The 27,276-nt window shown below is 44.0% G+C and overlaps 4 protein-coding genes across 5 annotated transcripts; 3 read left to right on the forward strand and 1 right to left on the reverse strand.

The window, feature by feature from the left end:
* The first annotated feature begins 45 nt into the window (after nt 1–45).
* LOC6617358 (queuine tRNA-ribosyltransferase catalytic subunit) lies at nt 46–1,732 on the forward strand. Its single transcript, XM_002041647.2, has 2 exons — nt 46–229; nt 299–1,732. Exons 1-2 carry the CDS (start codon nt 141–143, stop codon nt 1,491–1,493), a joined length of 1,284 nt encoding a protein of 427 aa, XP_002041683.1. The 5' UTR covers nt 46–140; the 3' UTR covers nt 1,494–1,732.
* A 504-nt stretch (nt 1,733–2,236) lies between these two features.
* On the forward strand, nt 2,237–12,713 carry LOC6617359 (dnaJ protein homolog 1). Of its 2 annotated transcripts, none has more exons than XM_002041648.2 (6): nt 2,237–2,446; nt 7,328–7,466; nt 7,532–7,842; nt 7,903–8,131; nt 8,193–8,562; nt 12,126–12,713. In XM_002041648.2, the coding sequence occupies exons 3-6, from the start codon at nt 7,617–7,619 to the stop codon at nt 12,351–12,353; spliced, it is 1,053 nt and encodes a 350-aa protein (XP_002041684.1). In that variant the 5' UTR covers nt 2,237–2,446; nt 7,328–7,466; nt 7,532–7,616; the 3' UTR covers nt 12,354–12,713. The 2 variants fall into 2 exon arrangements, with proteins under 2 accessions (XP_002041684.1, XP_032576716.1); XM_032720825.1 differs by having other exon boundaries at nt 2,239–2,446; nt 8,205–8,562.
* Nucleotides 12,714–14,297: 1,584 nt separating this feature from the next.
* On the reverse strand, nt 14,298–15,061 carry LOC6621416. Its single transcript, XM_002045537.2, has one exon. The coding sequence runs from the start codon at nt 14,967–14,969 to the stop codon at nt 14,403–14,405; it is 567 nt and encodes a 188-aa protein (XP_002045573.2). The 5' UTR covers nt 14,970–15,061; the 3' UTR covers nt 14,298–14,402.
* A 3,595-nt stretch (nt 15,062–18,656) lies between these two features.
* On the forward strand, nt 18,657–20,032 carry LOC6617361. Its single transcript, XM_032727562.1, has 4 exons — nt 18,657–18,903; nt 19,012–19,134; nt 19,209–19,287; nt 19,353–20,032. The coding sequence occupies exons 1-4, from the start codon at nt 18,755–18,757 to the stop codon at nt 19,425–19,427; spliced, it is 426 nt and encodes a 141-aa protein (XP_032583453.1). The 5' UTR covers nt 18,657–18,754; the 3' UTR covers nt 19,428–20,032.
* Nucleotides 20,033–27,276: the final 7,244 nt, after the last annotated feature.

Raw genomic sequence — 27,276 nt, forward strand, 5'->3', positions numbered from 1 at the left:
TCGATAGCCACGCGCAGGAATTTGGTATATTCCCGGTTTCAGCGAAGTGGTCACACAGAATCGCGATTGAAACGTGCACCGGCGTTTTGCGTGTAAACATAAGACATTTCGCGGGGAATTATCTGGATTTTGCTAACTCAATGGGTCCCAGCCAGATTCCTCCGCTGACCTACAAGGTCGTGGCCGAGTGCTCCGTCTCCAAAGCCCGGGCGGGACTCATGACCCTAAGGTGAGCGTCTGCAATAAGATAGACCGCTGAAAACTGTGACTAATCCCCACTACCAACTATCCTAAACAGGCACAGCGAGGTAAACACACCGGTCTTTATGCCCGTGGGCACTCAGGGAACCTTAAAGGGCATCGTGCCGGACCAGCTGATCGAGCTGAATTGCCAGATCCTTCTGGGGAACACCTATCACCTGGGCCTGAGGCCCGGAATAGAGACACTGAAGAAAGCCGGTGGTCTGCACAAGTTTATGGGCTGGCCCAGGGCCATTCTGACTGATTCTGGTGGCTTCCAGATGGTTTCGCTGCTGCAGCTGGCAGAGATCGATGAGCGCGGTGTGAACTTCCGGTCGCCGTTCGACAACAGCCAGTGCATGCTGACGCCCGAGCACTCCATCCAAATCCAGAACGCCATTGGTGCGGATATTATGATGCAGCTGGATGATGTGGTCAAGACCACCACAACTGGCCCCCGGGTGGAGGAGGCCATGGAGCGGACTATCCGCTGGGTGGATCGCTGCATAGAGGCCCATGCGCGCGACGATGAACAGTCGCTGTTCCCCATCGTCCAGGGAGGATTGGATGTGCCGCTGCGTCAGCGATGCGTTTCCGCTCTCATGGAGCGCCAGGTTCGAGGCTTCGCCGTGGGCGGGCTAAGTGGTGGCGAGAGCAAGCACGACTTCTGGCGGATGGTGGACGTGTGCACTGGCTATCTGCCCAAGGACAAGCCGCGCTATCTGATGGGCGTGGGTTTTGCGGCGGATCTGGTGGTCTGCGTGGCCCTGGGCATCGACATGTTCGACTGTGTCTTCCCCACCCGGACAGCTCGATTTGGTTGCGCCCTGGTGGACAGTGGGCAGCTGAACCTCAAGCAGCCCAAGTACAAACTGGACATGGAGCCCATCGACAAGGACTGCGACTGCAGCACCTGTAAGCGCTACACCCGCTCGTACCTGCACCACATCGCCACCAACGAGAGTGTCTCCAGCTCCCTGTTGAGCATCCACAATGTGGCCTACCAGCTCCGGCTGATGAGGAGCATGCGGGAGGCCATCCAGCGCGATGAGTTCCCCAAGTTCGTCGCAGACTTCATGGCGAGACACTTCAAGGAGGAGCCCGTTCCGGCTTGGATACGAGAAGCTCTGTCTGCCGTAAACATCCAGCTGCCTGCGGATCTGGAGAGGAGTGATGACCAGGACCAGAAGCCAGAGACCGAAAAGAGACGGGAAACAGAGGACGCGGCAGACGAGCAGGTGGCCTCCAGCTAACATCACATAGCAACCTTTGTATTTTGACAACCCGAAGTTCCGACTAAAGAGGCACTTCTACTTAGGAACCTAATGTTCCTAATTGACACATTTAAATACCGCGAGGACAGTTAATGTATTTTACATGTCAAATGTCATGTAAGTTATTTTCATAAGAATAAATACTTAATAGACATAGAAAAAAAAAGGAAAAATAAATGACATCATGACATTCATTCATATTTTGTGGATACAATTTATTCTGCTTTTTGTATTATTTATTTTTGCTTAAGGTTAAGGTTAGTAGGCTAGTCTATCATACCCCATCGCAGGGTAGCAGAATACTGGTTTTCTGCTCTGCTCTGCCCACGTTTGTTCCGCTCTTGCGTAAAGCTCTCGACTCGTTGTTACCTATGGGAAAAAGCTCCATGTAGCCATAGTATGACGCATAGTGCAAATCGGTGGCGATCGTGGATCTCGCGTGGAACGACCGTCCAATTTGTGATATTCTACTTGATTTTCGCCTTTTCCACGGCCTCTTTTCGCCCGTTCTTAGAGTAGGTGTGTGGCAAATGGGGATCGTTGGGAAACCTCTCCACTTGGCTCGGAGCTCTCTTCAGTGCTTGGGGCGCATCAGTTTTGGACCTAACTCTCTGGGGGACAAGAGATCCTCGCTACTCGAGATCTCAGAGAGCGGTAGCGCGAGATCGGGGCAGTGGAGTGGTGCTGGTGCTGATGGCGGTGGTGGTGGTGGTGCTGCTGGTTCGGTGGATCGTTCAGTGAGTCCCCAAGCGTTGTCGCGTCCACTTTATCGCTGTTTCTGTCGCGGATTCGAACCACTGACTAACGGTAGTGCTGCACGCATCTGGCGGCAAATTGGCAGCGAGAAGCCCGCGCTAATAATACATTCTGAAAGCCGTCGAAAGGATTGCGAGTCCATATCAAGCATACGCCCGATCAGCCGCCAATCGATTGTAAGGAGCCCCGAATTTATTGCTTTTCCACTGACAATTAATCACGGACTTGCTGTGCGTGTGTGTGCGTTTGTGTGAGTGCTGGAGTGACTAGTGTGTGTGTGTGTGTGATTTTGCCTCGCTTCGTTTGCCAAATGTGGTAAAAGCGAATAAAATAAAATGAAAAACATTTCGAAGTCGACAAACAATAGTGCTTTTTATGGCGCTGTCGCCTTTGTTTCTGGCCAGGATTCCGATTGCAGCAGCCGCGCGGAGCGGAAAGAACCCAAAACCCTTATATAAAGTATACGCCGAGTATACCTGCCAAGTCCAAAAGCGATATTATTTATATTTTTGTATTTGCCATCGTTTTTGGCTTTGGCCTGTGTGTTTTTGAATTTCATGGTTTCATTTCTTTAAATAAGTTTTATTTTTAGCACTTTAGTTATTTTTGTGTATATGTTTTTTTTGTTCTCACCAATTTCGCTGCTGCTGCCCAGTTCGCCTGATTATTTTCCGAAATCTTCATGCCGATTCTTTGGAATATTCATATGGGGCTTCCATTCGAAATTCTACTGTGTGCTCACAATGTGTGAAGTGATTTGTGTTTGAAATTCGGTTTAGTTAAAGGTGCCCCTAGGGTGGACCAAAAATCGGGGAGAAATAGGAGGGAATCACTTTCAAAACACAAAATGTAGTACTAAGTGTACATAGAGTGCAGCCAATCGAACCCTCCAAATAATCCCATAAATAAACTACTCGAATGAGTATTTCTGCTTTCTATGACCATTTTTTGGTGTCCACTAACTATTGCCTCATTTTTCGCTGGCCACAAATTCATAAATAAAAAGTAAACACACAATGGAGCCGATTATGATTGAAGGCACTTGGCAAAAAGACTGCTGGCCTCCAAATACAAGTACCAAGCCAAATGGCCAATACCAAGTGGCAACAAATTACCAGCGAAGAGTGTAAAAATAAAAGGAAAACTATGATGATTGCCGCTAATCATAATCACACCAGAATCTGTCTGCTTTTTGTTTTTGCCCAGTATTTATAAATTATGACACATTCGCGAGTGGAAGAGAAAAGATATTTCTTCGCGCTGCCACTCTTCGAACAGCTGCTGCGTGGGCGGAAGACTGTGGGGGGCGTGGTCGCAGAATTGTTTTGACGGTCTTCGAGCCGCAGAAGAACACATGCAAAGTTCGTCATTTTTCGAAAAGAAAAAACGAGAGTGAGAGCTGGTCAATTAAGCAAGTAATTATGGGGAAAGACACAAGGAAATAAACTTTCGCGGCTTTGTTGTGGAAATTGATTAATTTCAATCTCTCAGTCGTCGGCTAAAAAAAGCTCGCCTTAATTATATAAATTAATGAACCCTGTTTATAAGAGCGGAAATTAAACTCAATCACTTAGGAAGATTCACTCACTTGGCAAGCTAACTAAAATCCAAAAAAAAGCGTATTGAATTGTAAATTAAATAAATGGATACATTGTTCATAATTGTTCATAAGCCGAATACTAAAAACCTTCCACTTATGCCTCTGATTAAACATCATTGCACATACTTACTTATTTTAATCAGAGTGCCCAACAAATCAACAAGAATTTCCGCACTAGGAACGTTTATTCGAAACCAGCTGAAACAAGTTTTCCAATCTTTTGGTGAGGCAGCAATTTGAATTTTAAAATCTTTGCTAATAGTTATTCTATGCAAATCGTTGTTTGCATAAATAAACGGAAACGGAATGCTTGCCTGCATGTTTTGCCGCCCAGAAATCAATGCTCTTTGCAAATTAGCACAAATTCCGGCGAAAACAGAGGTTCATCTGCAAGATAAGCCGCGCCGGAAAAACAGAATCACCCAATCCCGTGGAAATGGCTGAGTGCTGATTCACTTGTCCAAACGACGACTAGCATTTCTCCAAAATCGAAAATGTTTGGCTGCGTATTGTGTGGGCGACTTGTTCCGCGTCCAAAGGTAAACCCGCTTAGTCATTGGACCTATTTTTGCAGCAGATTTGCGACTTGGAAACACCCACCGCAGAAATGGGTAGTTACCTTAGACCTTGGACGGATTTTTGGACATCTAATGCTGCTGCTTGGCCTAAACGAATTGCCTTCGGTCACGGCCAAATGTTCGATTCTTGTCGCACCATTTTTGTTCTGAGTGTGGGTGAACAAACTTCACGGTTTCGAATGGTTTTGGCCAAAAACATTGCCATTCAGCCAATCGCCATCAGTTGACAATGAATGGCTTTTGTTGGTGACTTTGAAAAATACAAAATAAAGGAAAAAAACATGATTCGTGTTCGTATCTTTGAGAGCGAGAGTAAACGGCTGGACTTGAATGAGATTCATGGGATCAAGAGTTATGACAACCTTGAATACTCAGATTTGTGGAATGTAGCAAAAGATATTTGGACGGAAAGTTACAAATTATTATAGCTAGCAACTACTTTCTTGAAATATACAAACATATATCTATCAGATACAAATTGGTAATGAACTTGGCTTAATTAAGAGAAGTAACAAAAGAGCCAAAGTGGTCCTGATAAATCTGGTATATATATATAGTATATATATCAAGCTTAAGTAAACCTTTACCTATTTATCAATCAATTAGCTCTGGTTCGAATGTTTAAAGTGGCGATCGAGTTTGTTTATCCGAGGAGACAAATGTTGACTGTGGCATTAGTGAGTGATTTTATCAGAGAAATCTGAGGCACCAGGCAATAAATAAGAGATCCGAATGGCCCCACATAAATCACTTCTCCAATTTGAAATTCGTTCATTATTAAATTCAGATTCTTTTAATTCCAATTTCCATTTCCCCACTCCATTTTGGCATGTGGCATTAGTTGAGGCACCGAATGGGATTGGGAATTAAAGTTGCCGGGCATTAATAAATCAAGTTCAATTCAATTAGTGCAATCCGGGGACACGAACAGTTTCCAGTTGGCCCCAGCCCTAGTTGGCCTCTCATAACCTACGACAATTTATAATGCTGGCAGAAGTGGAAAGAAATGCAAATGCAGATTTGCGGCATGCAACAAACGGGGTGCGGCATGCAACAAAATGACAATGAAACGTTGCAAATGCAATTCACTAATAACGCAGCGTCCAATAAATTGTTAAACAAATGCTGTTCGGCAATCAATAAATGAGCTGCCGCCAGTGTCTGGTGAATAATACATGCGGAAGTGGGCGGTTCCGCCCACCCGAAACATGTTGTAACTGCCATAAAAAGCGGCTTTTTATGGCCGGAGTAATTTTTCCAATCGGCATGAATTTATTTTGCACCTTAAGCCCGTAATTTTGCACGAAACAATGGCTATAATTCAATAAAGAACCATAAAGAGAATTATTGAAACGCGTGTGAAAATCTGCGCCGTTAAAAAATATATAATTTCATTATCGGAGTGTGCAAAAAATACACATAAAACGCACAGCATAATCGCCTTGCGTAACAACATGCTTTGCATATCTCATTTTATTTATTTGACAAAAAGACATAGAAAAGACATATAAAAAGACAGAGATACTTTCTTTCAATGAACGAAAATGTTGGCAGTGAGTCGGGGGAAAATTCAGAAAAAATATCAAAAATATCTGCGACCTTGTCCCCTGCTCGCTCAATATGGCACACATTTGGAAGCGATCCGGAATGTATCTCACGATCCGCGATCCGCCGGCAATTTTATGCACAATGACTGCAGCTGACTAATTTCTGGACGGGAATGGAATGGAATGGATTGGATTGGAATGGCGCTGATCGCATCAATCGTCCGCTGTCAATATCGCAAATCTTGTGCTCCGTCACCCTCCCCATGAAAATCTCAACTGAAGGCGCACATTTGGCGTCAAAATTGTCAACGCGATGTATCTCGCAATGAGATTCCAAGATGAAATCAGTTAGGCCCAAGGCTGGAGAGCGTTTCGAGTGCGGATTGCCGGCCGAGTGTTGACATCTTGAATGCTAATGAATTTTCGGGACGCGATCTTGAACTTGAGCGATGACAGGCCTTCAGTGCAATTAAGGTCTCGGCGATCATGTTGTTTATCATGGATCATAGAATGCTGAAATGTTATGATAGCTGTTGGCCATAAAAACAAAAGAGATAAGCTACTCGTAAATATATGTATAATATATAGACAATTTATAGTGTGCTTAAAATAATAGCTTTCTTGATAGTATTCATATTCTGTCGATGTTTTATTTCCTTCCTCCTTAAAATCTCATTCCCTACCAGTTATCACTATAAATGCGGCCCTATTATTGTGGTTAGGAACACAGAATGCTGTCAGATTCCCAAGATGATTAACTTTTCGCGATGATCTTCACTAGATTGATTTATTAGGAAACCGCAGTTCAGATCGGAGCAGGAACAGTTTTATGTTACAGCTGTCTCCACGCCCCTGATAGACTTGTCAACTGATCAAGCCATAGTTCTAGGGGCTCTTCCAACCCCAGTGATCTCGGGCTGTCGCAGAAATATTCATAAATGTCATCGTCAATTCCCATTCAAATGGCTCATGCTAAACTCAATTGGACATCCCAGATCTTCAGATCTCTCGGAGATGTTGGGGTCAATGCAAATTGGCTCGCGAGCGATTCTCATCGCTGAAGACAAGCGATTATATTAATAATATTAAGTAAATGGCTGAGTAAATTAAAGTATCCATCAATAAAAAGTGTGTGTATTTGGTAAGGGTGAGAAGTGCGCATAGAAGAGCTCCAATGTTCCGGAAAGTGAATAAATACTTCTAGCTGGCCGGTCTAAAATTAGTGAAAGGCGTGGGCAGTTCAACATTGAAATTTAGTGACGCGTCTTATGATCCGAATGGAACTACCTATACACAGCTAAATAGATATATACGATTTTCGGATTTTTGCAGATCTTCTCCGATAGCAGAGCAGAGAGAACGACAAGATGCATGTGCCATTATAAGGATAAAGGGAAGGACATATTTGGAGCAGTATCATAGCAACTAAGCAGGTCCTAGTTATATATGGAAGCCCACAACTGATATTATTGTAGGTAACTAGATCCGCTGAAAGATGGGACCGCCTTCTAATGCCATCCCCACTCCAAATTGCAGATACTAGACTACAGTTAACTTGAGAGTCAACTCTTTACCCACACACTTAGAATACCCGCTCGCCCCCGCTCAGAAGTAACCTGCAATGGGTAAGGACTACTACAAAATCCTGGGGCTGCCCAAAACTGCCACCGACGATGAGATCAAAAAGGCCTACAGGAAACTGGCCCTGCGCTATCATCCGGACAAAAACAAAGCCGCCAACGCGGAGGACAAGTTCAAGGAGGTCGCCGAGGCCTACGAGGTCCTTTCGGACAAGAGCAAGCGGGAGGTGTACGACAAATACGGCGAGGATGGTCTCAAGAGCGGAGGTATGCCAGCACACTTTTAAGGAACTTTCCCATAGCTAACCTTGAAATGATGACTTGCAGGCACACGGAACGGCGGTCCGTCGACCAACTCGTTTACATATCAGTTCCACGGCGATCCGCGGGCCACCTTCGCCCAGTTCTTTGGCAACAGCAATCCGTTCGCCTCGTTCTTCGACATGGGCGACAACCTGTTCGACAAGAAGGTCTTCGATCTGGACACGGAACCCGACTTCTTCTCCTCGCCCTTCGGCGGCATTGGGTCGCGGCATGGTCTGGGCAGTGGCTTCAGGTTGGTCCATTTCCACGCAGTCTGTGCTCCCCGGAGTTCGTTCCTTGCTCATTTCTCGCAGGCCCTCTTTCAGATCACACTCCTTCAATGTGCACACGCCGTTCAAGAAGGAGCAGAAGCAGGATCCGCCCGTCGAACACGATCTCTACGTGACGCTGGAGGAGATCTACCACGGCTGTGTTAAGAAAATGAAAATCTCCCGGCGCATCGTCCAGGCGGACGGCAGTTCCCGCAAGGAGGAGAAGTTCCTGGCGATATCCATCAAGCCCGGCTGGAAGTCCGGCACCAAGGTCACCTTCCAGAAGGAGGGCGACCAGGCGCCCGGCAAAATCCCCGCCGACATTGTGTTCATCATCCGGGACAAGCCGCACGCCATGTTCAAGCGCGAGGGCAGCGATCTGCGCTACACGGCGAGACTGACGCTCAAGCAGGTGAGTCCTGACCCTGATCCTCATGCATGCAATAGCTTGGGATACTTTAGAACTCAGAAGTATTAGCCCTTGCTGATAGTTTCACGCTCTGAGCACCTCTTAACCAACGTGGTCAACGTGGTTCCTCCCAAGATAGGTGCCTCACTTCCACTTCATCTTAAGAGCCCAGTTCTCAGAGCTGGGTTCTCACAGCTCGGCGCCCAATTAGAGGCGCAGCCAGTGCCTAAATCGAATTCTAATGAAATCGGGCAGACGAGATGGTTATGGCCAGATTTACCATATACGCGGCGAGCGGCAAAGCAGCCGCCAAATTGGTCGACATGGTCAGGTTTCAATTAACGGAGACGGAGAATGGGTTTTGGCCAGCGGGCTGCTCCGTCGATTGGCTCCCACTGAGGTGTTAGATTTTTACACGGTCGCCGAAGCGCAAAACTTCGCACAACATTTTTTGTGGGCAGCAGCTCCTCACTTGGGGGTTAAAAATATGGTCAGGTCGGAAAAAATATAGAAAATTCGAAATTTTGAAATGCTCAAAACTGGCGAACAAGCCGAAATGACACGCCGCTGAGTTGGCAGTCATGTGAAAATTGTTAATTGCATTAAGTAGATTAAATAGTTGAGAGTTGGCTGCCTCGCAGATTTCTAACATTTTATTGCTTGTTAGTGCGACAAATTTAGTAAATACTTTTGGCTGCTCGCTCGCTGCCAGCCACTTTTGGCATAGTTGGCCAAATGTTTCCCCACTGGCTCTGCTTTGAATTTATGAATTGCATTTTGGCTCTGGTTGTGAGCTAAAAGTGTCATGTTGCTCCTTCTATATAGCAATATTCGACACGGTTATTTGGCGCCGAGTGGACACTGCGAAGGGGCTTAATTGAAATATATTTCGACCTGAATAATCACATATCTAGATTTACTCGCCAATCTGGTTGATAGAGGCCAATAAATCTGCGCTCCAAGACTCCGCTCGCCCCAATAAAGCAGCCGAAAGGCAATTGGAGCTCCATATATGACCATCCACATAATTGCGAACAGCGTTTTCCATTTTTTCTGTCATATTCTGGCGGCAGTAAATTTAATGCGACTCATAAATTACATCATCGTTTACGATAATATTGAAGTCAATGAGTTTCGAATTAATTTCTTGCTCCACGTTTTTGGTCTTGTGTTGTTTTCATTCCGATGATATATAGACTTAGCACGTATCGGTTTGAATTTTAAATTCTAGCCACTATGTACGTACTTTCGAAATGGAAATCAAATTTAACAATGCTTTTGTTTTCAAGTGCCTGCGTCAGAGTTCTGCAAATGCAGCGAACTAAAACCGACGGACGGACGATTCAAGGACTTCGAGGATGTGCGAGTGTAACCAGGACTCCTGGTGCTGTGTAGTTGATGGCCAGACGTTGTTGTTTTCGATGTCTGCCCACTGGCATTGTCATTCGACTGTTGGCCCAAATGATTTGGAGTCCTTTTTTATCCTTTTTTGGGTAAAAAATTGGAAGTTCTATACAAAACCATTTGCTGGTCGAGAACTTCGTTTGCATTTTGATGACAGTTGTCAGCTGGGCAAAAAAAGAGGCGGAATAATAATGCCTTATGACATGCGATTGAATGCTGTTGATTTGTTTTCCACCCTCTCGGAAAATCGGAAAAGTCCCACCTAAACCTTCACTTCTTTCGGCGAGAGTGATTGTCTAGAACAGTTTGGAAAAAATGGCCAAAAGCGACCATAAACTGCAAAATATACGGGGGAATTTATGTTCGCTGTTCTCCGTTTAGCTGAGCCTGACATTCAGATTTATCATCTAGTGATGACTCTGTACACTCAGAGAAAAAAGGGGCTGATTCAGCTCGAAATAAACGTTATTAACACTGAGAATGATGATGATAGCGATTTTGCACACTTGGTTTTCGAACTTTATATAGAAAATGCACACTATTAACTAACTAGCATTATCAGCTGTTTTTTTTATAAGTTTAGTTTATAGTTTAGCGGGTTCAGAACGGGTTTCTATATCCTTATACTAAACTCCCGATCCAGATACGGATTTATCAGTGGAAGGGCATTTGTATGCCCTTTATTTTTGGATAGAGCCGCTCTGCTTTTTTATGTTCAGCTTCCGTAAAAGGTAGCAAAGTATTTAAGCTGCTTTTTAGTTTTTTTTTGTTTGGCTGCGACAACATTTTCAACATTTCCATTAAAAAATATTGATGCTGGTCGTCGTCATCACGGGGACAGGTTGTTGTTGCTGTTGCTGCTGTTTTCTGGGTCTGTCGTCATCAGTTTATGCTGTCATCGCTTCAAAATCGCCAATCGGCGATACAAAAGTACGCACATCTATATTTAAATATTCACAAGGTGTGCACTTTGGTTTTGTCGCAATTTATTGATGTCCATAGCGATTTCTTGTTGAATTCACAACTCATTTTTATTTTATTGGGTGAGGCTCGGGCACAACAACCATTGACAACTATTTAACACGTGTCCGGCAAAGTTCTTTGGTTACAAATCACTTGTGACAAGTTATGGAACGGCACAAAATATTATATCATTCGTTGATGGGCATCGAAGGGGATTGTTCCGATTGCGGGCTTAGATCAAAAACCTTTTTTTTCAGTTTTCATATCTATAAATCACTGTTGAGGCGGGAATTGACAGACATTCCATTTACGGGCTGTTGTTTATGGGCTGTGTCGAAAAGTTTGAAACATAAAGGCGTATCCAGTTCAAAATGTAGCGATTCGGACCCGAAAGGATTACCATGGATAATCTGTCTTCTTGTGGTTTCCTTTTGGAAGACTTCATCCTAAGACTTGCTAACGAGTTGGGAGATATGATCATGTAACTTAAAGTGAAAAGATTTCCTTCTGTTTAATAAGCAATGAGTAAGTTTTCCCTCTGAATTGATAAGATAAGCCATCGTGCTCAAGTAGCTGAATCCCAATTAAAGCGGAAAATATCGAAGTATTAAATTAAGCCATGTTCATCGCCGAATTTCCTCGGGGAAAAGGTTCAATCAATAGCAGTTTCATCCCAGTTCGGACTGGAATTAATTGAGTAAGCCGCATAAATGTCTGGGCCAAAAGCAGAACCTGATTGATGTCCATCTTTTAGTGGGCCAATTAAACAAGTCGTATGTCAATGGAGAAGCCTGGCCGAAAGTGGGAGAAAGTGAAAGTGAAAAGGACATGGCAGCGTGTCAACAAGATGTTTAAACACGAATTAGGCAACATAGAAAAGGATTTACAAACGTTGTGTTCGATACGAGACCAAGCAAGCAATTCGATTCGATTGGTAAAAGCTCGAAGGAGCTGCAAAAAGTGCTCTGGTGGACGGGGCACCTAAACAGGATTACCCGGGGAAGATTGATAGATCCCACTCGACGGCGGCAGCCATGTGTCGTGTTTGCTCATATCGGACTTGGGTGGGTGGAAGAGAGAGCGGCAAGGAGTGGGAGGAGTATTTGTCGACCTTATTGATTGATAAACCAGGAACCAAAATAAATATTATAGAAAGTTGTGCTTTGTTAAATTGATGTGTATCTTAATCCCATTTGCAGGCTCTGTGCGGCGTTGTCTTCCAAGTTCCTACCATGTCCGGCGACAAGTTGCGCATCAGCACCATGCAGGAGATCATCAAGCCGAACACGGTGAAGCGCATCCAGGGATACGGGCTGCCGTTCCCCAAGGACACGACGCGCAAGGGCGACCTCCTGGTGGCCTTCGACATCCAGTTCCCGGAGAAGCTGACCGCCGCCCAGAAGGAGGTGCTCAGGGACATGTTATGAGGAGGGATCAGTGGCCTGGTCACTGGCTGACGAATCCTACGCACCCGCATTCCCTGGCTGCATCCAGGGACTTAGTCATCCATTCAAACGCACTAAATCCAAACCGATCCATTCATTTCGTAACAACCCATCGAGATCTTGCTCCCATTTTGCTTGTTTTTGTGTTCAGTGAAACATTTGCGCATTTTTTACAGGAACTCCCTCTTAACAATCGGTTGTGCTCATCTGCGCCGCGAACATGTTGCATAATATGTATGTTGACCATAGTTATTATATTATTAATTCTTAATTTATTTGTCTAAATTAAAGCTAAATTTAATAAAATGACACACAAACACGTGGAAGAAAAAACAAGCGAAATGTACTTGTAGTTATATTTCAAAGATACTCCATTTCGTGGAGTCATGTTTCTGCAATTGTAAAGTTTTCCCGCTCCTCGGGAAAAGTGAAAGTGAAATTTGCTCCTTGGTAATCGCAAAGCGTTTGGCTAATTAGCTGCCGTTTCCAGTCGGTCGCCCCCCCAGAAAACACTCCCATGTCAAACGGAATGCTGCTCGTTAAGTCATTAAAATTGCATGAAGTCAAAACTTTATGGTCTGCAAAGTTTGCGTCAAAGCCGAACAACTAACCTAAAAAAAGAAGCAAAATTTGGGAAAGCCGAAAAAATGAAACGGGATAAAAGAATGCTAGAAAGTTGGCAGAAGAAGCAACTTCAAAGCTGCCAAATGGTAATTCGTTTAGCAAGAAAGCCGGCGACAGACGGGACTTAGACATCCACATCGCCACGAACGCATTTCATTTGCAGACAATAAACAGCAACAACAACAACTGGAGGGCAGAGTAAATAAATTAAATTTTGAACAACTCTTTGCATACAAAATAGCGCTGGGGAGGGACATCCCAGCATGGCCAAAAAAGATTCGAAAGCTTGCTCAGATTTCAAACACATGCCAGCGAGGAGGAGCAGCCGCACGAGGGCGGAAGGAGCAGGAAGGAGCAGCATGGGCCAGGATGTGCAATGGATACGGGACGCAGCGCCGAGTGTTCGATCTGCACGTGCCAGGACCACTCCACCAAGGACCTCTGCCGCTGACTCTGTAACAATTCGTTGCGATTTTCCACTTATTTGCTGGAAAACCAGAAAAGGACGACCACACACTGAGCGAAAAGCCTGTCAACCAGTGGGTAGTATATTAATAAATGAACAAACTAACTCTTCAAGAAGCTGTTTTTGAATCTTGACAAATAACTTTCATAGTCAAGTAAATTGTTTTAAATATTAAAAAAAAAATACTTAATTTCTTCTCGAGTGTGCGCATAGCCAGAACTATATGAAAAACCCCAAAGTCGTAGGCCGAATGGAGGCTGCGGATGAGCCAGCAAGAAGTTGGCTCTGCCATTAGCATTGGTGGGCAGGATGAGGAGAAGGACGAGGAGCAGGCCGAGTCAAAATCACAGAAAATCATCGACAACTGGCAAATGTGTGAATTGAATTTTCAAACAATTTGCCCGTGCAGGGAGTGCTGTGCTCGTCATCGGATTGCTATCCTGGTTTCGGTTTCTGCTCCTGGCGCTCTTCCCCTGCGCGGCGCATTTCCCGCTGGCCACGATGGAAACGTGCATGATTTGAGATTTGATTTGGGCGGCGGCCACATTACAGTCGCTAAACCTCGGCATCCGTCCCGTCGTCCTGGCATCCTGGCATCCTGGCATCCTGCGCTTCAAAGGCGCGTTTTAAACATTTCGCTCACGTCTCGGATGTTTATGCCATTAGCGTTTAAGTTGCCCATACAAAGTGCGACTCGTAAGTAAGCAAACGTTCCTTTGTTTTGGCTTCATTGTCGTGGCAGAGGTAATCGATGCTCCGGCTAGTTATTGAAAATTATCGAGGAAGACCCGAGGTACAACTGGAATAAATTCAATGAAATTGTTGTATATCAGTTGCTGTTCATTTGGACAAGTACAATTTATTATCACACAAAAGGCAGGCTACAAACTTTGAAGCTTTGTGAAAGCCCAAAAATATGCTAGATACAATCACGAACAAATTTATCTGCACTCTATGCAACACGCTGAGCAGCAGCAGTGGTAGCATTCCAAGTCTGGATACAGCTCCTGTTCCTCATCCTGATCTTGCTCCTGATCGTACAGCCTCTTCAGCCTGGCTGACCGATACAGTCGCCGGATGAGTGCTCCATAGGGTTTCCGCGCCACCAGGTGAGTGGTTGTCTTGTGAATTTCGTAGACGCAGTTTGTTTCGAGACACACATAGGGCTCCTCCACCTGCAGGATAGCTTCCGATCTGAGATTAGGTATTGACTTTGGCAGAAGACTCCTCTGGTTCGTCCTGACAATCGCCTTGTTCTTTATGACCCGTCTCTTCTTTCCCATGCTGATCTTGCTCTTCTTGACCACTCTTTTCTTGGCAGGATTGGATGTTGTTATGGCACCTTGGATCTCCGCCTCGAAGGATTCCTGGCGCTTGGAGGCCTTGCTCTTCAAGGCCGATACCGTTTTGTATCGATTCTGGATATCGGTAATGTTTCTCAAGGTCTGCTTGAAAGCAACCTCGACTTGCTCGACTTCCTGCAGCGTATTCCACAGATTCTTTTCCATAATTTGTTCACAAGGAAATTTTATACAATAAAAAATTTGAATATAAGAATGCACACTCCCGCTTCAAAAGATCACACTAATATACAAATCCTGCCCGATTGAAAAATCAGGGAAGCTAGATGTGTGTTTTTCTCGTTGCGTTGGCATTGGGAAATTCCGATATGACCACCAAGTACTAACTCACCTTATCGCAAAACGGGCTGATAAAATGTTTTAATGGGAAAACCAATGCCTCCAGCGGCTTTCGCCACTATATATAGGATGGAAATTGAGGTAATACTTCAGTTCAGAACTGAAATTGCTTTGGAAACATGCCTCAACAACCCCACCAGCCGCACCCACCGAAGGGTCCTGCTCATCCTGGGGATCACCATCCTGGAGCACATCCCCGCACCACGGAGATCCGAAGCCCCACCATGGTCATCACTAGGCCCATGGACAAGGACTATAAATAATATCAAATTTTATACAGAACAAAAAAAGATGGATACTTTCTAGGGAACTTAGTTTCCAATAAAAACTCTTGAAAACTCTTTAAGCCAAAGAAATAAAAGCCTGTACAAAATACATAACTCTACTGTTTTCCTTATCTTCAATGTTTATGATCTTGCATTGGTGATACTAATTAATGCATTCTAAGCTTTCATTAATTTAAACAAAGCCCTAATATAGTGATATAGTATGGCTATTGCAATTTGTTCTAATCAGATAGGGAATTTTAGTGGCTTATTGACTAGGTCACAAAAAATGCGGATATTTCACCAAATATTTCACTAAAAACTGCATATGAAATGGGGCATCAATATGACTTGAATATCTAAATGCTCTTTAAATTCTACTTCACTTGGTAAATAAAATTTACTAAGTTTAAGATTTGTTGATTTGTCTGTAACTGCCGAGTCGTCATTAACTAAGTCACATATAGACATATCAATAAACAATCCGCTTGCTTGTTATTACTAATTTCGAATATCATACATTTGTTTTTATTGAGCGAAGTGTTGTTGTGGGAAAACCTGAAATACTTATCAGTCGAACCACCACACCACGGTCCTCCACACCACGGACCACCACACCACGGACACCAATGCATCCTCGATGAGAACTACAATCTAAGCCGAATTTAACGATATAAAGTGATATGAAAAAACAAAATTATTAACTGTGATTAAGCCACAAACTAACATTAAAATATCTTCACTAACTTCTAGTTAGTTTCAAGTGCATGATGTTTTTATTTTATAAATTGCATGATATTATAACACCATTATTAAGATACTGGTTCTAATGAGCAATTGGAAGAATATTTAAGAATATATAATTTTAAAGACTTAAATAAAAGATAAAAGTGTTTTAACAGTGAAACATAATGATAGGAACACATAGAGGATATTTGTTTTTAAATAGAAAATATTACTCATCCGCCACGTTGGCTGATATGGTTATGACCTTCTGGCTGGATAAGTAGTGTAATACATGCGATTTTCGCAATGGACCCACCCCGTTTGTGACCGCAATCACTCAGGCGTTTAATAATTGACTGCATCTGCGGTCGAATCCCAATCGAATCGTGGTGGGTACCCACCCACCCGGTATATAGAACAGACCCGGGGAAAAATCAAGCAAACGGCAAATAAAATTTATAACAAATCTAACACACATACATCATTTTGATATGGCCACGGACACGTTCCGTCCGTCTATTTGCTTAAGGATGGATGCTTCTTCGGGTGGCAGCACATGGACATGTACGCGGTCCGGACTGCGGAGCATCCACAGCTGGAGCAGGAGCTGTAGTTGGAGCTAAAGCTGGAGCTGTAGCTGGATCTGGAGCTGGGGGCAACTTCTGGCGGGGCAGACACATTAATTTTGCTGCTCGCTTCCCTAACCGCATGCAATTTTTCTTGGCTGGCTCTCCCTCGGCTATCGGCTTTCAATGGCAGGAAGCGCACCCCGGAGGCAAGTGGGCTGCGGATCCTGGATGGGATGTGCATAGCCCACATCCTTCAGCCAGTCAGTTAGTCAGCCAGCCAGATAAGTGCGGTTTATGTGCAGCACGTAGACCGACTCAATACAGTCGATAAATTGCGCTGGCATTCGGCTGCTTAGAAGCGGGCAACTTGACCGCCACCAAAAGGGGGCACAGTGGAGGTGCGATTACTAGTAGCTCCAACTGATTAACTCAAAACAGGCAGTATATATACGAATAAGAAAAGTTTCTAAAAAGGTTGGAGAATAGAGAGATAATTTATACATCTAATTTTGATTTCTATCAGGGATGTTAGTTAGTTAGTCCAACTTTTCGTCAAATGAGAGATGGAGATGTGGCAGCACTCAAGTACCGAGAATCAAATCGATGCTGAGTAGTTTTTCTTCCAACGAAAACTGCAAGTGCACTTTGACCCCTGACCACCAACCAGCTGACTGTGACCCACCACCCCGAACTTAACTCAATTTCCGTTCAATGGGCGCACTTGATTAAATAATGTCCAGAGGCATTTGAAAGCCGCATTCCGATTGGAAATGCCGGCGAGCCTCTTCACAAGCAAACAAAATTCCATTGCAAATTTGCCCATATTAAAAGCTCATTAAAGATCAAATGCCCGAGGCCAAAACCCTTGGTTAGCCCACCATTCCGGGGAAAACTCATCGTGGCAACAGCATTCCACGGCGGGGAAAACGGAAACCCTGGAACGGAAAATATGTTATTAATTCAAATTAATATAATCCAATTTTTTGCTTTCCCTGGAGTCGGGAAATGGAAACTACTTTCTCAGGCCGTCGCGCATTACGGAAAGATGTTTTCCCTTTCCGGCTTCCACGGAGGAGGGTCGGATTCACGGGCGGGGCTGTTCTATGATGTATAGACATCGCCGTATCTGGGTGGGCATGAGAAATGGCCTGGTTTGGGGATTTGGGGATTGGCGGGTGTGGTTTTTGCATTTGCGCGCGGTGCTCGTGTGTGCAAAAATGTGGGTTAATAATGAGGCCATAGACAGCAGCAGACGGGCTTAAATTCGAAAGACATTTGTCTTGACTATGCCATTTCGTTTTTTCATATGATTATTTCCAGGTTTACATATTTCAGGGTAATGGGTTCATTCGTTAAAGGTTAATGGGTAGATTGGCCAACAACTCGTGCTCTTAACGGATATAGTTTCTCAACAAAGATATGTAATCCTTCCTGTCATGATGTACATGTTCCCTGGAAATAAGAAATAGGTAATGTCTCCATCGAACCCTTTCATCATGCACTTTCCCCATTGAGTAGGAAAGTGGAAACAATCTAATCAAATGCGATTGCCAGCAATCTTTTCTCTTATTTAGCCCACATTCAAAGCTCATTCGATGGCAAATCCAAGACAGACTTCATTTCAAACGCGATGGCGTAGATACACAAAATGCACATACAAAAATCCTTCGAATTTGTAGAAAGGACTCTGAAATGGATTGTAATGGTATGCGATATTCCCATATGCTTTTCTGAAACTATTTCGTTTAGTTCAGTGTAAACTTTTCCCTGTGCAACAGTTGCCGTTGTCTGGCCACCCACTTTTCCCTTCAGCCATTGTTAGCTTGTTGGTTCGATAAATTTCCTGCCAACAGCCAAACAACGCCCACTTCCAATACCACTCACAATCCCTATCCCAGCTGCACTCCAACTGCTAGTTCCTCCTCCAACTGGGTTCAGTTCCACGGCGAATGCCCGGCGGTGAGCAAGTGGGCAAATCTGGATCTGGTATCTGGCTGAGTGGGGCCCGGCATAAAACGGAAAACTTGTTAGGATGGATAAACTGCGAGGCAACAATGCGGCTGGCGAGAATCCCTTCAAGCGCCCGATGAATGCCCTCCAGAAGCAGTGGTACCGCGTCCTGCTGGCCCGCCGTGTGGGATTCGGGCAGCGTCCTCCGCCCGACGAAAAGGAGCTAACGTAGTAAGTCAATCGCAGCCACGGCAGCCCCGTTTCAAATCAAATTGTGCGAAAATAGCAATTTCCCGCGGAGCTAATGCATTTCACAATTTCCACACGCCTCGGGAAAAGCGCCGACATTTGTCGTAAGCGCTATGCGACATCGTTCCGGCGATACAACGAGTGTTTCCGCCGGGAAATGGCCAAACATGAGGAGATGCAGCGATGCGCCATCGACGCCATGAGGGTACACAGGTGGGGACTAAGGTCTAATCATTAAGAGTACTCATTTCTAATCGAAGGGAATTTAAATACTCCCATTGGAACAGAACCTTTGCCATCACCACACTTTGGCTGCCCTTGCACTCGAAGCGGGAAATCAACTCCACACTGGAAACCCTCGAAAAGGTATGCTACATTTCACATGAATCTCAGAATCGAAACAGCTGAAAGGTATACTTATACTCATTCAGGTTCTCACCGCCAAGGAAAGACGACGCCTGCAGGAGATTCTCAAGCAGGGAGAGTCCTGGCACTCGCACCGCTGAAGCTACATCCCAGGTCACTACTCAGATTCAGATTCAGATTCAGATTCTGATTCTGGCTCGGATTCAGATTCCGAGCCTTACTCATCCCCTGCACATCACCATCATTATCATCATCATCAGCTGCCACGGCTAAGTGAATTCCATTTAGCTTGGATTTCAGTCTTCCAGGGAGCCTGATTTTCTTTTTTCACTTTTCCTTCGCTTTGTTCTTGAAATTTCGCTGTCAGTGGCCAAAGCACTGTCGTAAATATTTAATACCAGTAAAAGTGCAAAGTTCACTTTGGCTAAAACCGAAACTGTGTTGGGACGAGATCAATTTTCTGGGAAGGGGATACTCGGGATTATTAAAAGGTTATAGAACTTGCTCGCTCAAATGGATTGCTGCACTTCAGTTGCAATGAGTTCTTACCCTCTCTCATCTTAACTATATTGATTGTAATACTACCATTTCTAAGCATTAAGATTACAATCTATTATTGTTTAAAGATACACTTCTTGACCTAACGTGTGCCATATTTCAAGGGATTTAGATTTATTATGTTTTCGTTGACCATTGATTTAGCCTATTAAAAACTGCTGCCTAGGGCAAAGTTGTTCAATGTAAATATGTCATGTGCCGAGAAAGGATTCGCCATAAAACACACTTGTTGGGGGAGGAAAAAGGGTGAACTTTTCCAAATCCCCGAAAATCTGAGAGACAAAAGCCAAGGCAGTTTCAAGCTTAACCCACTCACATATCCCAGTGACAGTTGCTGCCAGGACGAGGCTCGATACTAGGCCAAATGGCAGAAAGGACTCAACCCAATATCCTTGCCAACAGCAAACAGCAAACAACGGAAACAGAAGCTTGGCCAGCAGAAAAACCGAGGGAAAACTCGACTCGTAGGCTCGAAAGGCCGCAGCTGTTTCAGCTTGGCATATTGCCGACTTGACTTGGCAAAAACAGCAAAAAGAATCGGCAACGAAACTATTGAACAAAGTGGCGCCTGTCGCACTTTATGACGAGCCTGCAGTGCCTTGTTTCTTCCCTTTCCAGGACCTCCTCCTCCTCGCCCTACTCCGCCTTCCATAATAGCAATCACAGAAATGTGTTCTAATTTAAAGCCATATATATGGAAAAGCAAACAGAGGAGGAAAAACAACTGATAGCAGAAGCAAAGGGAACAGCTGCCAAGAAAAAGAAGGAAATCAAAGCAGGAGGATGCCCACACTGCGAGAAATAATAAATATTTTAAAATTAAATATTGTTTTAGATTTATCAAAGGTTTTTTTAATTTATTTTATAATAAATTATGTAGGGTAGCGTTTTATATTAATAATCTAAAAATCGATCAGTTTAGAATGGAGATGCAGTTGACTTCAGTGTACGATTTGAAACTGCAGTTGGCCAAAATGATTTTTATGTTCTATGTCTGTTTGAGTTGGTTGTGTCGAGGATGTCGTGGATGTCGAGGATGTCGTGCAACTCCGCCGGAGAGGTCGTGCCCAGTATCAACATTAGTTCACGGTAATGTCGTGAACTTTTCCTGGCCTCAGCTGTTTGGCTGCTCGGCTTTGTCAGCGTTTATTGATGGCATCAAAGTGTTTTTCAATTTATTTTATTTTCCGCCGCAATTTATTGGCATGCCCTGCGTGTGGGTCGCCTGCTTTTGGCCTTTTCCCCCGGTGTTTGTCTTGGCCACGGCCAGATGAGAACCGAGCGGTATGATTGATGTTGCAACAATTTTGCAGCATAATTCCGTGCTAGCCAATACATACTGCAATAGCTATGGCCAAATGGCTGCTAAGAAGGCAGACACGTAGGAGCCGTTAAGTTTAAATGGCCCAGGGTGTTCAATTGATATGAGATGGGGAAGATGTCCCAACCATTAAATCTGAGATTGTTGGGGTTGAAAGGTTGACACTTTGACATATCACTTTCAAGCGATATTCAAATAGAAATTTGCTAGAATTAACCACTACTAGAAGAGATTGGTAGATACTGAAAATTCAAGCAGCAAAACAGTTTGGCCATAATATAGTTCCCACGATGAACCCAATTGGAGAGCAATTATGGCATCAGCATATCATTGGAACCCTCCGTTCGGAGTCCGAAAAACTGCCAAATGGGCAAATGTCAGAAGCCAGTGGAATCCAATTGGAGGGTCAAATGGGGAGCCTCCATAAGTATATGAATTAATGCATGCCCTGGTACAATGAGTTGATAATCCCAAAGGCAAATACTCGCAGTGGGGGCGGTGAATGGGGGCGGGGCAGTGATATGTCAGTGGCACACACATGCAAACACACGGACATCTATCTATGCAAAGCCATAAAGCAACAATAATAAACGCACATCATCATCATCAACGGCGGCCGAGGTTTTCCCTCAGTTTGCCCGCTCTTCCGACCCCCCCCCGCCACCCACCAACCACTGCTGCTGTCAGCAAAAAAGTATGAAATATCATCTAAAATAGGAAATGCGTAAATGCGAAATCCTACGGAACGGAAACTCAACTGAAAGCGATGCGCCAACGAACGCTGATGATTTCCCCCACTTTCCATGCTCTGTATGAAAGTCAATTTTTCATTTAGATAACTTTGACATACGCAAACGTCAAACGAAAGGAAGCAGCTCTGCACAGTGGTGCGGACTTAATTTGATTTAAAATAATACTAATCAAAGTCTTAAGTTTTTATAGAGTGGCATTAGTTTCCACTTAGTATTGAAACAAGATAGCTTTCTAAATTAGCTTTAATGGTATGTTATAGTTTCGTATCCCTCAGCTTTGGTGCCACTGTGCCTTTGGGGCCTTGCCACCCCCACCCCCTGCGCTTTGCATGTGTGCGTCTGCATACAACGATTTAGATTTGGGGCTCAGCCTCGACTGCCATTCCTGCTGGCGCCAGTCAGTTTATCCTGAGGGGTTTCATCGCGGAAATGCGGGCAGCGTTTTGATAAATGAATTTTCCCCAGCTCCAGCATATTGCGCCCCTCAACCAACCCCCCGCCCCCTGGTTTATGTGTGCCTGGCTTAAATGAAATGTTAACAATTAAACGGAGTCGGCGGAACGACAAACGAAGTAATACGAAAAGACTATCAGAAAAGAGCAAGTTGCTCGGGCTGTCGGGTTAATACGCTGCGTATACTTAATAAAATAAATAATTCTCTTTCGAGGGGTTGTTGTGATATTTGTTTCTGTTGATTTCTGCTGCTTTGTGTCGGTTGTTTTTGGTTGTTTTGGTTGGGTGGTTGTTTAGTGTAAACTTAAGAAAACAGCAAAACATAAGTGGCAAAAGGGATAAGGATTTCGGTGGTGTGAGCCCTCGGTTTCATTAAGGAGGGTTGTTCCTGCCAAGGAACAGCAGTTATTTTGTATTTACACAGTCTCGCTGCTCACTGCTCGCCTGCCCCCAGTAAGCAGACACTTATACATTGTTATAATCATAAAAAGTATTAAAAAGTAACGAGAAGATGCTACTTTTTCCTGAGGAGGTGGGTGGCTGGAACAGGCGGGGCCATTCTGAAGTTGATTGCCCATTTTGGATGCTCACTTGTTTACCAACTTGAGTCCTTTGTACCGTGGGGTAAAAACCTGGCCGCGGCTTAGGTACAAAATTTGCGCTTACGTTGGCGTGAAATGATGCTGTAACAAAGCCAGGGAATATTTGGTAAGATCGAGCAGGCAGTCGGGTTAGCTACATAAATATATAACTTTTTATAACCATTTTTCAAAATCAATGCAGCTTATAGAAATCGCTGCTTAAGTTCGGTCCTCATAATAGGTTCCCTAATTATTTTCCAATACTAACTGACTGATTATGTCTAAAATGCCCAATCCAGTTTGTAGCGCATCACAATCATATTTCACGCTTTGCTTCATTCGAAGAGACAACGCAAAAAGCGCGGGCATATAAAATTTTATATCTCCACCATAACGCGAATCTCGGGGAATTACCTGGCATATATATATATAAATATATTATGCCCGACTGCCGAAAAGGCAAACAACCGGAATCGGGCCTACATTTTAATGAAATATGTTTAAAGTGCAGTGCCAGCTCGTAAATACAACTTTATAGTGATGTATGTGCGCACGCATGCCGATTTGGCCAATCCCCCCGAACAGCTGCTAAAGTTCGCATGATATTTTATTAAAGCCCCAACTTAACCTTCAATATGGTGGCGCCCACACCCACTCCAGTTCCTGCCACGGTCCATGGTGGATAGGGAGATGCTGTTGGCCTGGACGCAGGTGTTGGCTACGTGGTCGAGGTGAAGCAACAAAGACGCCAACCGACTTGGAAGCCACAAAAGCAAAAGCAAACTCCGACCCAGACCCCACGGAGGACCAGACCCCAGCCAGACGGAAAGGATCCTGGGATCCTGGGAACTGAATGGCGCGGGGTGGGCATTTTTTGGTTTTACCTTCGTCTGGAAATGCTCTCGGTTTATTTTCCGTTCGCCGTTGCATACCTTTTTGGCACTTTTGCCGAATTTATCGCATAAGCTTTTCGCATACTTCCGGGTAATTGGCAACACCATGTTCTCCAGAACAGTGGGTGTTTTCACTTCTGTTGTGTGTTCTGTGTGCTTGTGTGTGTGTGTGTTGTGCATTTAAAGGCGTTAAGGTGCAAATTTATTTGTAGGAAACCTTTTCCTTTACCCACTACATAACCAGCATCCGGGGATCCGTCCTTCCCCGCCTAATGAGCTCTACGGCTGCGTAATATTTCTCGACCCTCGGCACATGTATGGATAGATGGTATGGGATGGCATGGGATGGGTGAGGGTCCGCATTCCGGTTCCCGGAGCAAAACTCTTTGAGGTCCTCGTTAGGGGCAGGCTTCGCACTTGTGGTCTGGACATTATTGTTCAAAATTGTTAAGCACATTTAAGCTTGATTTAGTTGCATATTTATTGTGGCCATTTCAGCCAGCCATTATAATGCGTTATGTAAACTGTACTTAATTTATGTTCTTTTCCTTTTTATTGCTCAGCGAAGACTTAAACTCTTAAGGACTGGGCTTTAGCCATGAAAATATATATTAAATTATGGATCAAACATAATATTCAAGAATTATTTGTTATAAATCTGTTTAGTCTATCTGTATGTTATGATCATTTACATTAAAACGCGCCATAAAACGTTTTATTCTTAGATTTCATGGCTCTCAATTCAACTTTGATTATATTTTTGTGATATTCCAAGGGATAAACATTTATGGACAGCCCAGTTGTCCCAGGACCGATACCTAGGCAATCTATCTGCCATAAAAACGTCCGCAGAACTACCTCCATAAACTACGGTCCACGGTTCAGGGCCAAAAGTCCTGGACCACAAAGGACAACGAGTTCTTATCATAATCATTTCCAGGCAGCTGCGTTGACTTCCGCTTCAGATCGCCCATCAACGATTTCGGTGGGGCTGACTAGCCGGTCAGATCCCAATCCCACTCCATAAACAATCCAATCGCAGCGACCCTTTCTGTCGATGATGATGATGGAGTTGAAGGCAGGAGCAGGAGCAGTCCGTTCCATTTGCCTTCCGCATTGCTTTATGGCCATAAATATTTCATTATGAATTTTTTCGTACGGACATGCTATCTATAAGTCATTTGGCCTAGCTGCCTGCCAAACTTTGGCCGAAATAAATAATAAAAAATGCAATACGCTGCCTTTTTCCGACGGAATATAGCTCAATTTCTGTTTTATTTTTACGCATCAAAATGCGTCGAGACACGAAAGGGTTAGCCAGGAGTTGGACTCGATGGGTACTCGGAAGGACCTGTGGAATGGGATCCCTTTTGCGTTCGTGACATCTGCAAGTCGCATTAATAATTAAATCAAGCAATAAAAATTCAGCACGAGTGGCGGCCATGGACAGCCCCAAACCTGAAATCAGTCCATGACTGATAGCTCCCCATCTCCGCGAGCAAATATATATATTTGGGGAGCCAGGAAACGGATGCTCATGATATAAGTTACTGATTTTGGAAAATACCCTTAGCATAAAGCGGTGAGATTTTTGAGTTTTTCCAAGCTGGAACTTCCTACCCAGCATTAATAGTAAGTACTTAGAATGAACCAACTTGGGGATGTACCCCATAGTACCCTACAAATGGTAACAGTTATCGAAATTTGCATAATATGGATACATAAATCATTCATTTCAATTCACCCCCAGAAGCAGAAAAACAAAGGTTCAATTGACGTTTTCTCTCCAATTTTTATGGCTCTTTTGTTTGTTTTGTGCATAAAGTAATTTTCGCACACGAATTGCTAAATTCATAATAAATGTACACTGGCTGAAGGAAAATTGAAAATGCCGCCTGCAACATTCTTACGCACGAACAATTCCGTAATGAAAAGCTTCCACATTGTTGTTAATATTTTCCCTTCTCAACTCGCCCAAATGCGATTAAAATTGTTAGAGCAAATTATGGGGGATGGTCCCTTCAGCGCATTTTTCTGCGCTTTCCCTTTGGTTTGTGTGTTTTTAATCTAATAAAAATAGTTTACGCTGTTGCTCATAAATTCGCAGATAGAAATTCCAGCAGCGTCCGGGAAATTACAACAAAATTAAGAAAGTTCCCAAGGATCGCAGGGAGCGGCGGGTGGCCGAACTTCAAGTTTAATCAATGAAAGCCGCAGGAAGCCCATTTTGGTCAAGATGCCAGTACGGCCGGAATGCCCCTCATGCGGAGCTCATTCAATTTTTTCCCAACCACATGTGTCGGCATTATTGTTGTATATTTTTCGGCTGCCACCCGTGGAGCTTAAGTACGCCGGCATTATCTGTTCCCATTCTGGCCAAATAATTGATAACGAAAAAATACCTACAAAGAACTGTAGGTATTGGCTAATATATTTTAATAGGTAAAAATGTAGCACACAGTATATATTGCTAGATTTTAAATGCCAAATCGTATGTTTATGCAGTACATACTATATTGTATTATATACAATTTATTTTATTTTGAATCCGAAATTGTTTGCAGTGCACTTGCCTGCCCTTTGACACTTCTACTTTTCTTGTTTCCATGGCTAGCATTTTAATTGAGATTATATTTTGTCTGTCATGACAGAGGTCGGGTTGAACCTTAACCTTTCCTTTCCTTTCCTTTCCCATCCTTTCCTTTTATGTATTTTGCCAGCTTTTCGGTGCCTTCCAGGTGGATGATGACATGCAAGGAATCATTTCATGCATTCCGACACACAGTTGTGCGAACATGCTTTCCAGGATTATCTTACCTGGCGAAGGTGGCCTTAAGTTTGGGCCGGCATCTTGACTTGCTGCCCGAAAACTTGAGGCCACAAGCCAAAAGTGACTTTTGCATCGGAAACTTTTTCAAAGCAATTAGATAAGGACTTTGGCTGAGTTTAAAGTTTCGGCCAGAAAATCTGTCTTTCCCACTTGCGTGTGTGTGTGTTATCGGCTTGAAGTGGACTTTGGCCAACATTTAATCAGCAGAAAGTTGGTCAAGTTGGCCAAGTCGGGCAGAACGAGAACCTGGACTTCATGGCAATGTGATTAGAGGGCACAAATTTATATTTAGCTTAAATAATATTTGGGCAAGCGTAAAGCGGATATGGCCACTAACTGGAGCGTTTTCCTGGTCCAAGAACAAAGAAAAATATTTAAGCACTTAAGTGCCGGAGGAAAGGGCTTCCGGATGTCCAGTGAGTTCAGTCAGAAATTAGTTGTAAGATGAATGGCCAAAGTCGCAAAGTTTGTGCAGCTTTTCTCGGGATTTACTGCCGTAGCGGCTGTGGCAGCCACGCCCACTGCGCTGCCTCCTCCTTTTCCTAGTTCGACTTAAGTTTTTTTTTTTATTTAAAGCAAAAACTTTTTAATGAATGCTCTT

The sequence above is a fragment of the Drosophila sechellia genome, chromosome 2L (genome assembly GCF_004382195.2).
Source record: "Drosophila sechellia strain sech25 chromosome 2L, ASM438219v1, whole genome shotgun sequence".
In the NCBI taxonomy this organism is placed as follows: domain Eukaryota; kingdom Metazoa; phylum Arthropoda; class Insecta; order Diptera; family Drosophilidae; genus Drosophila; species Drosophila sechellia.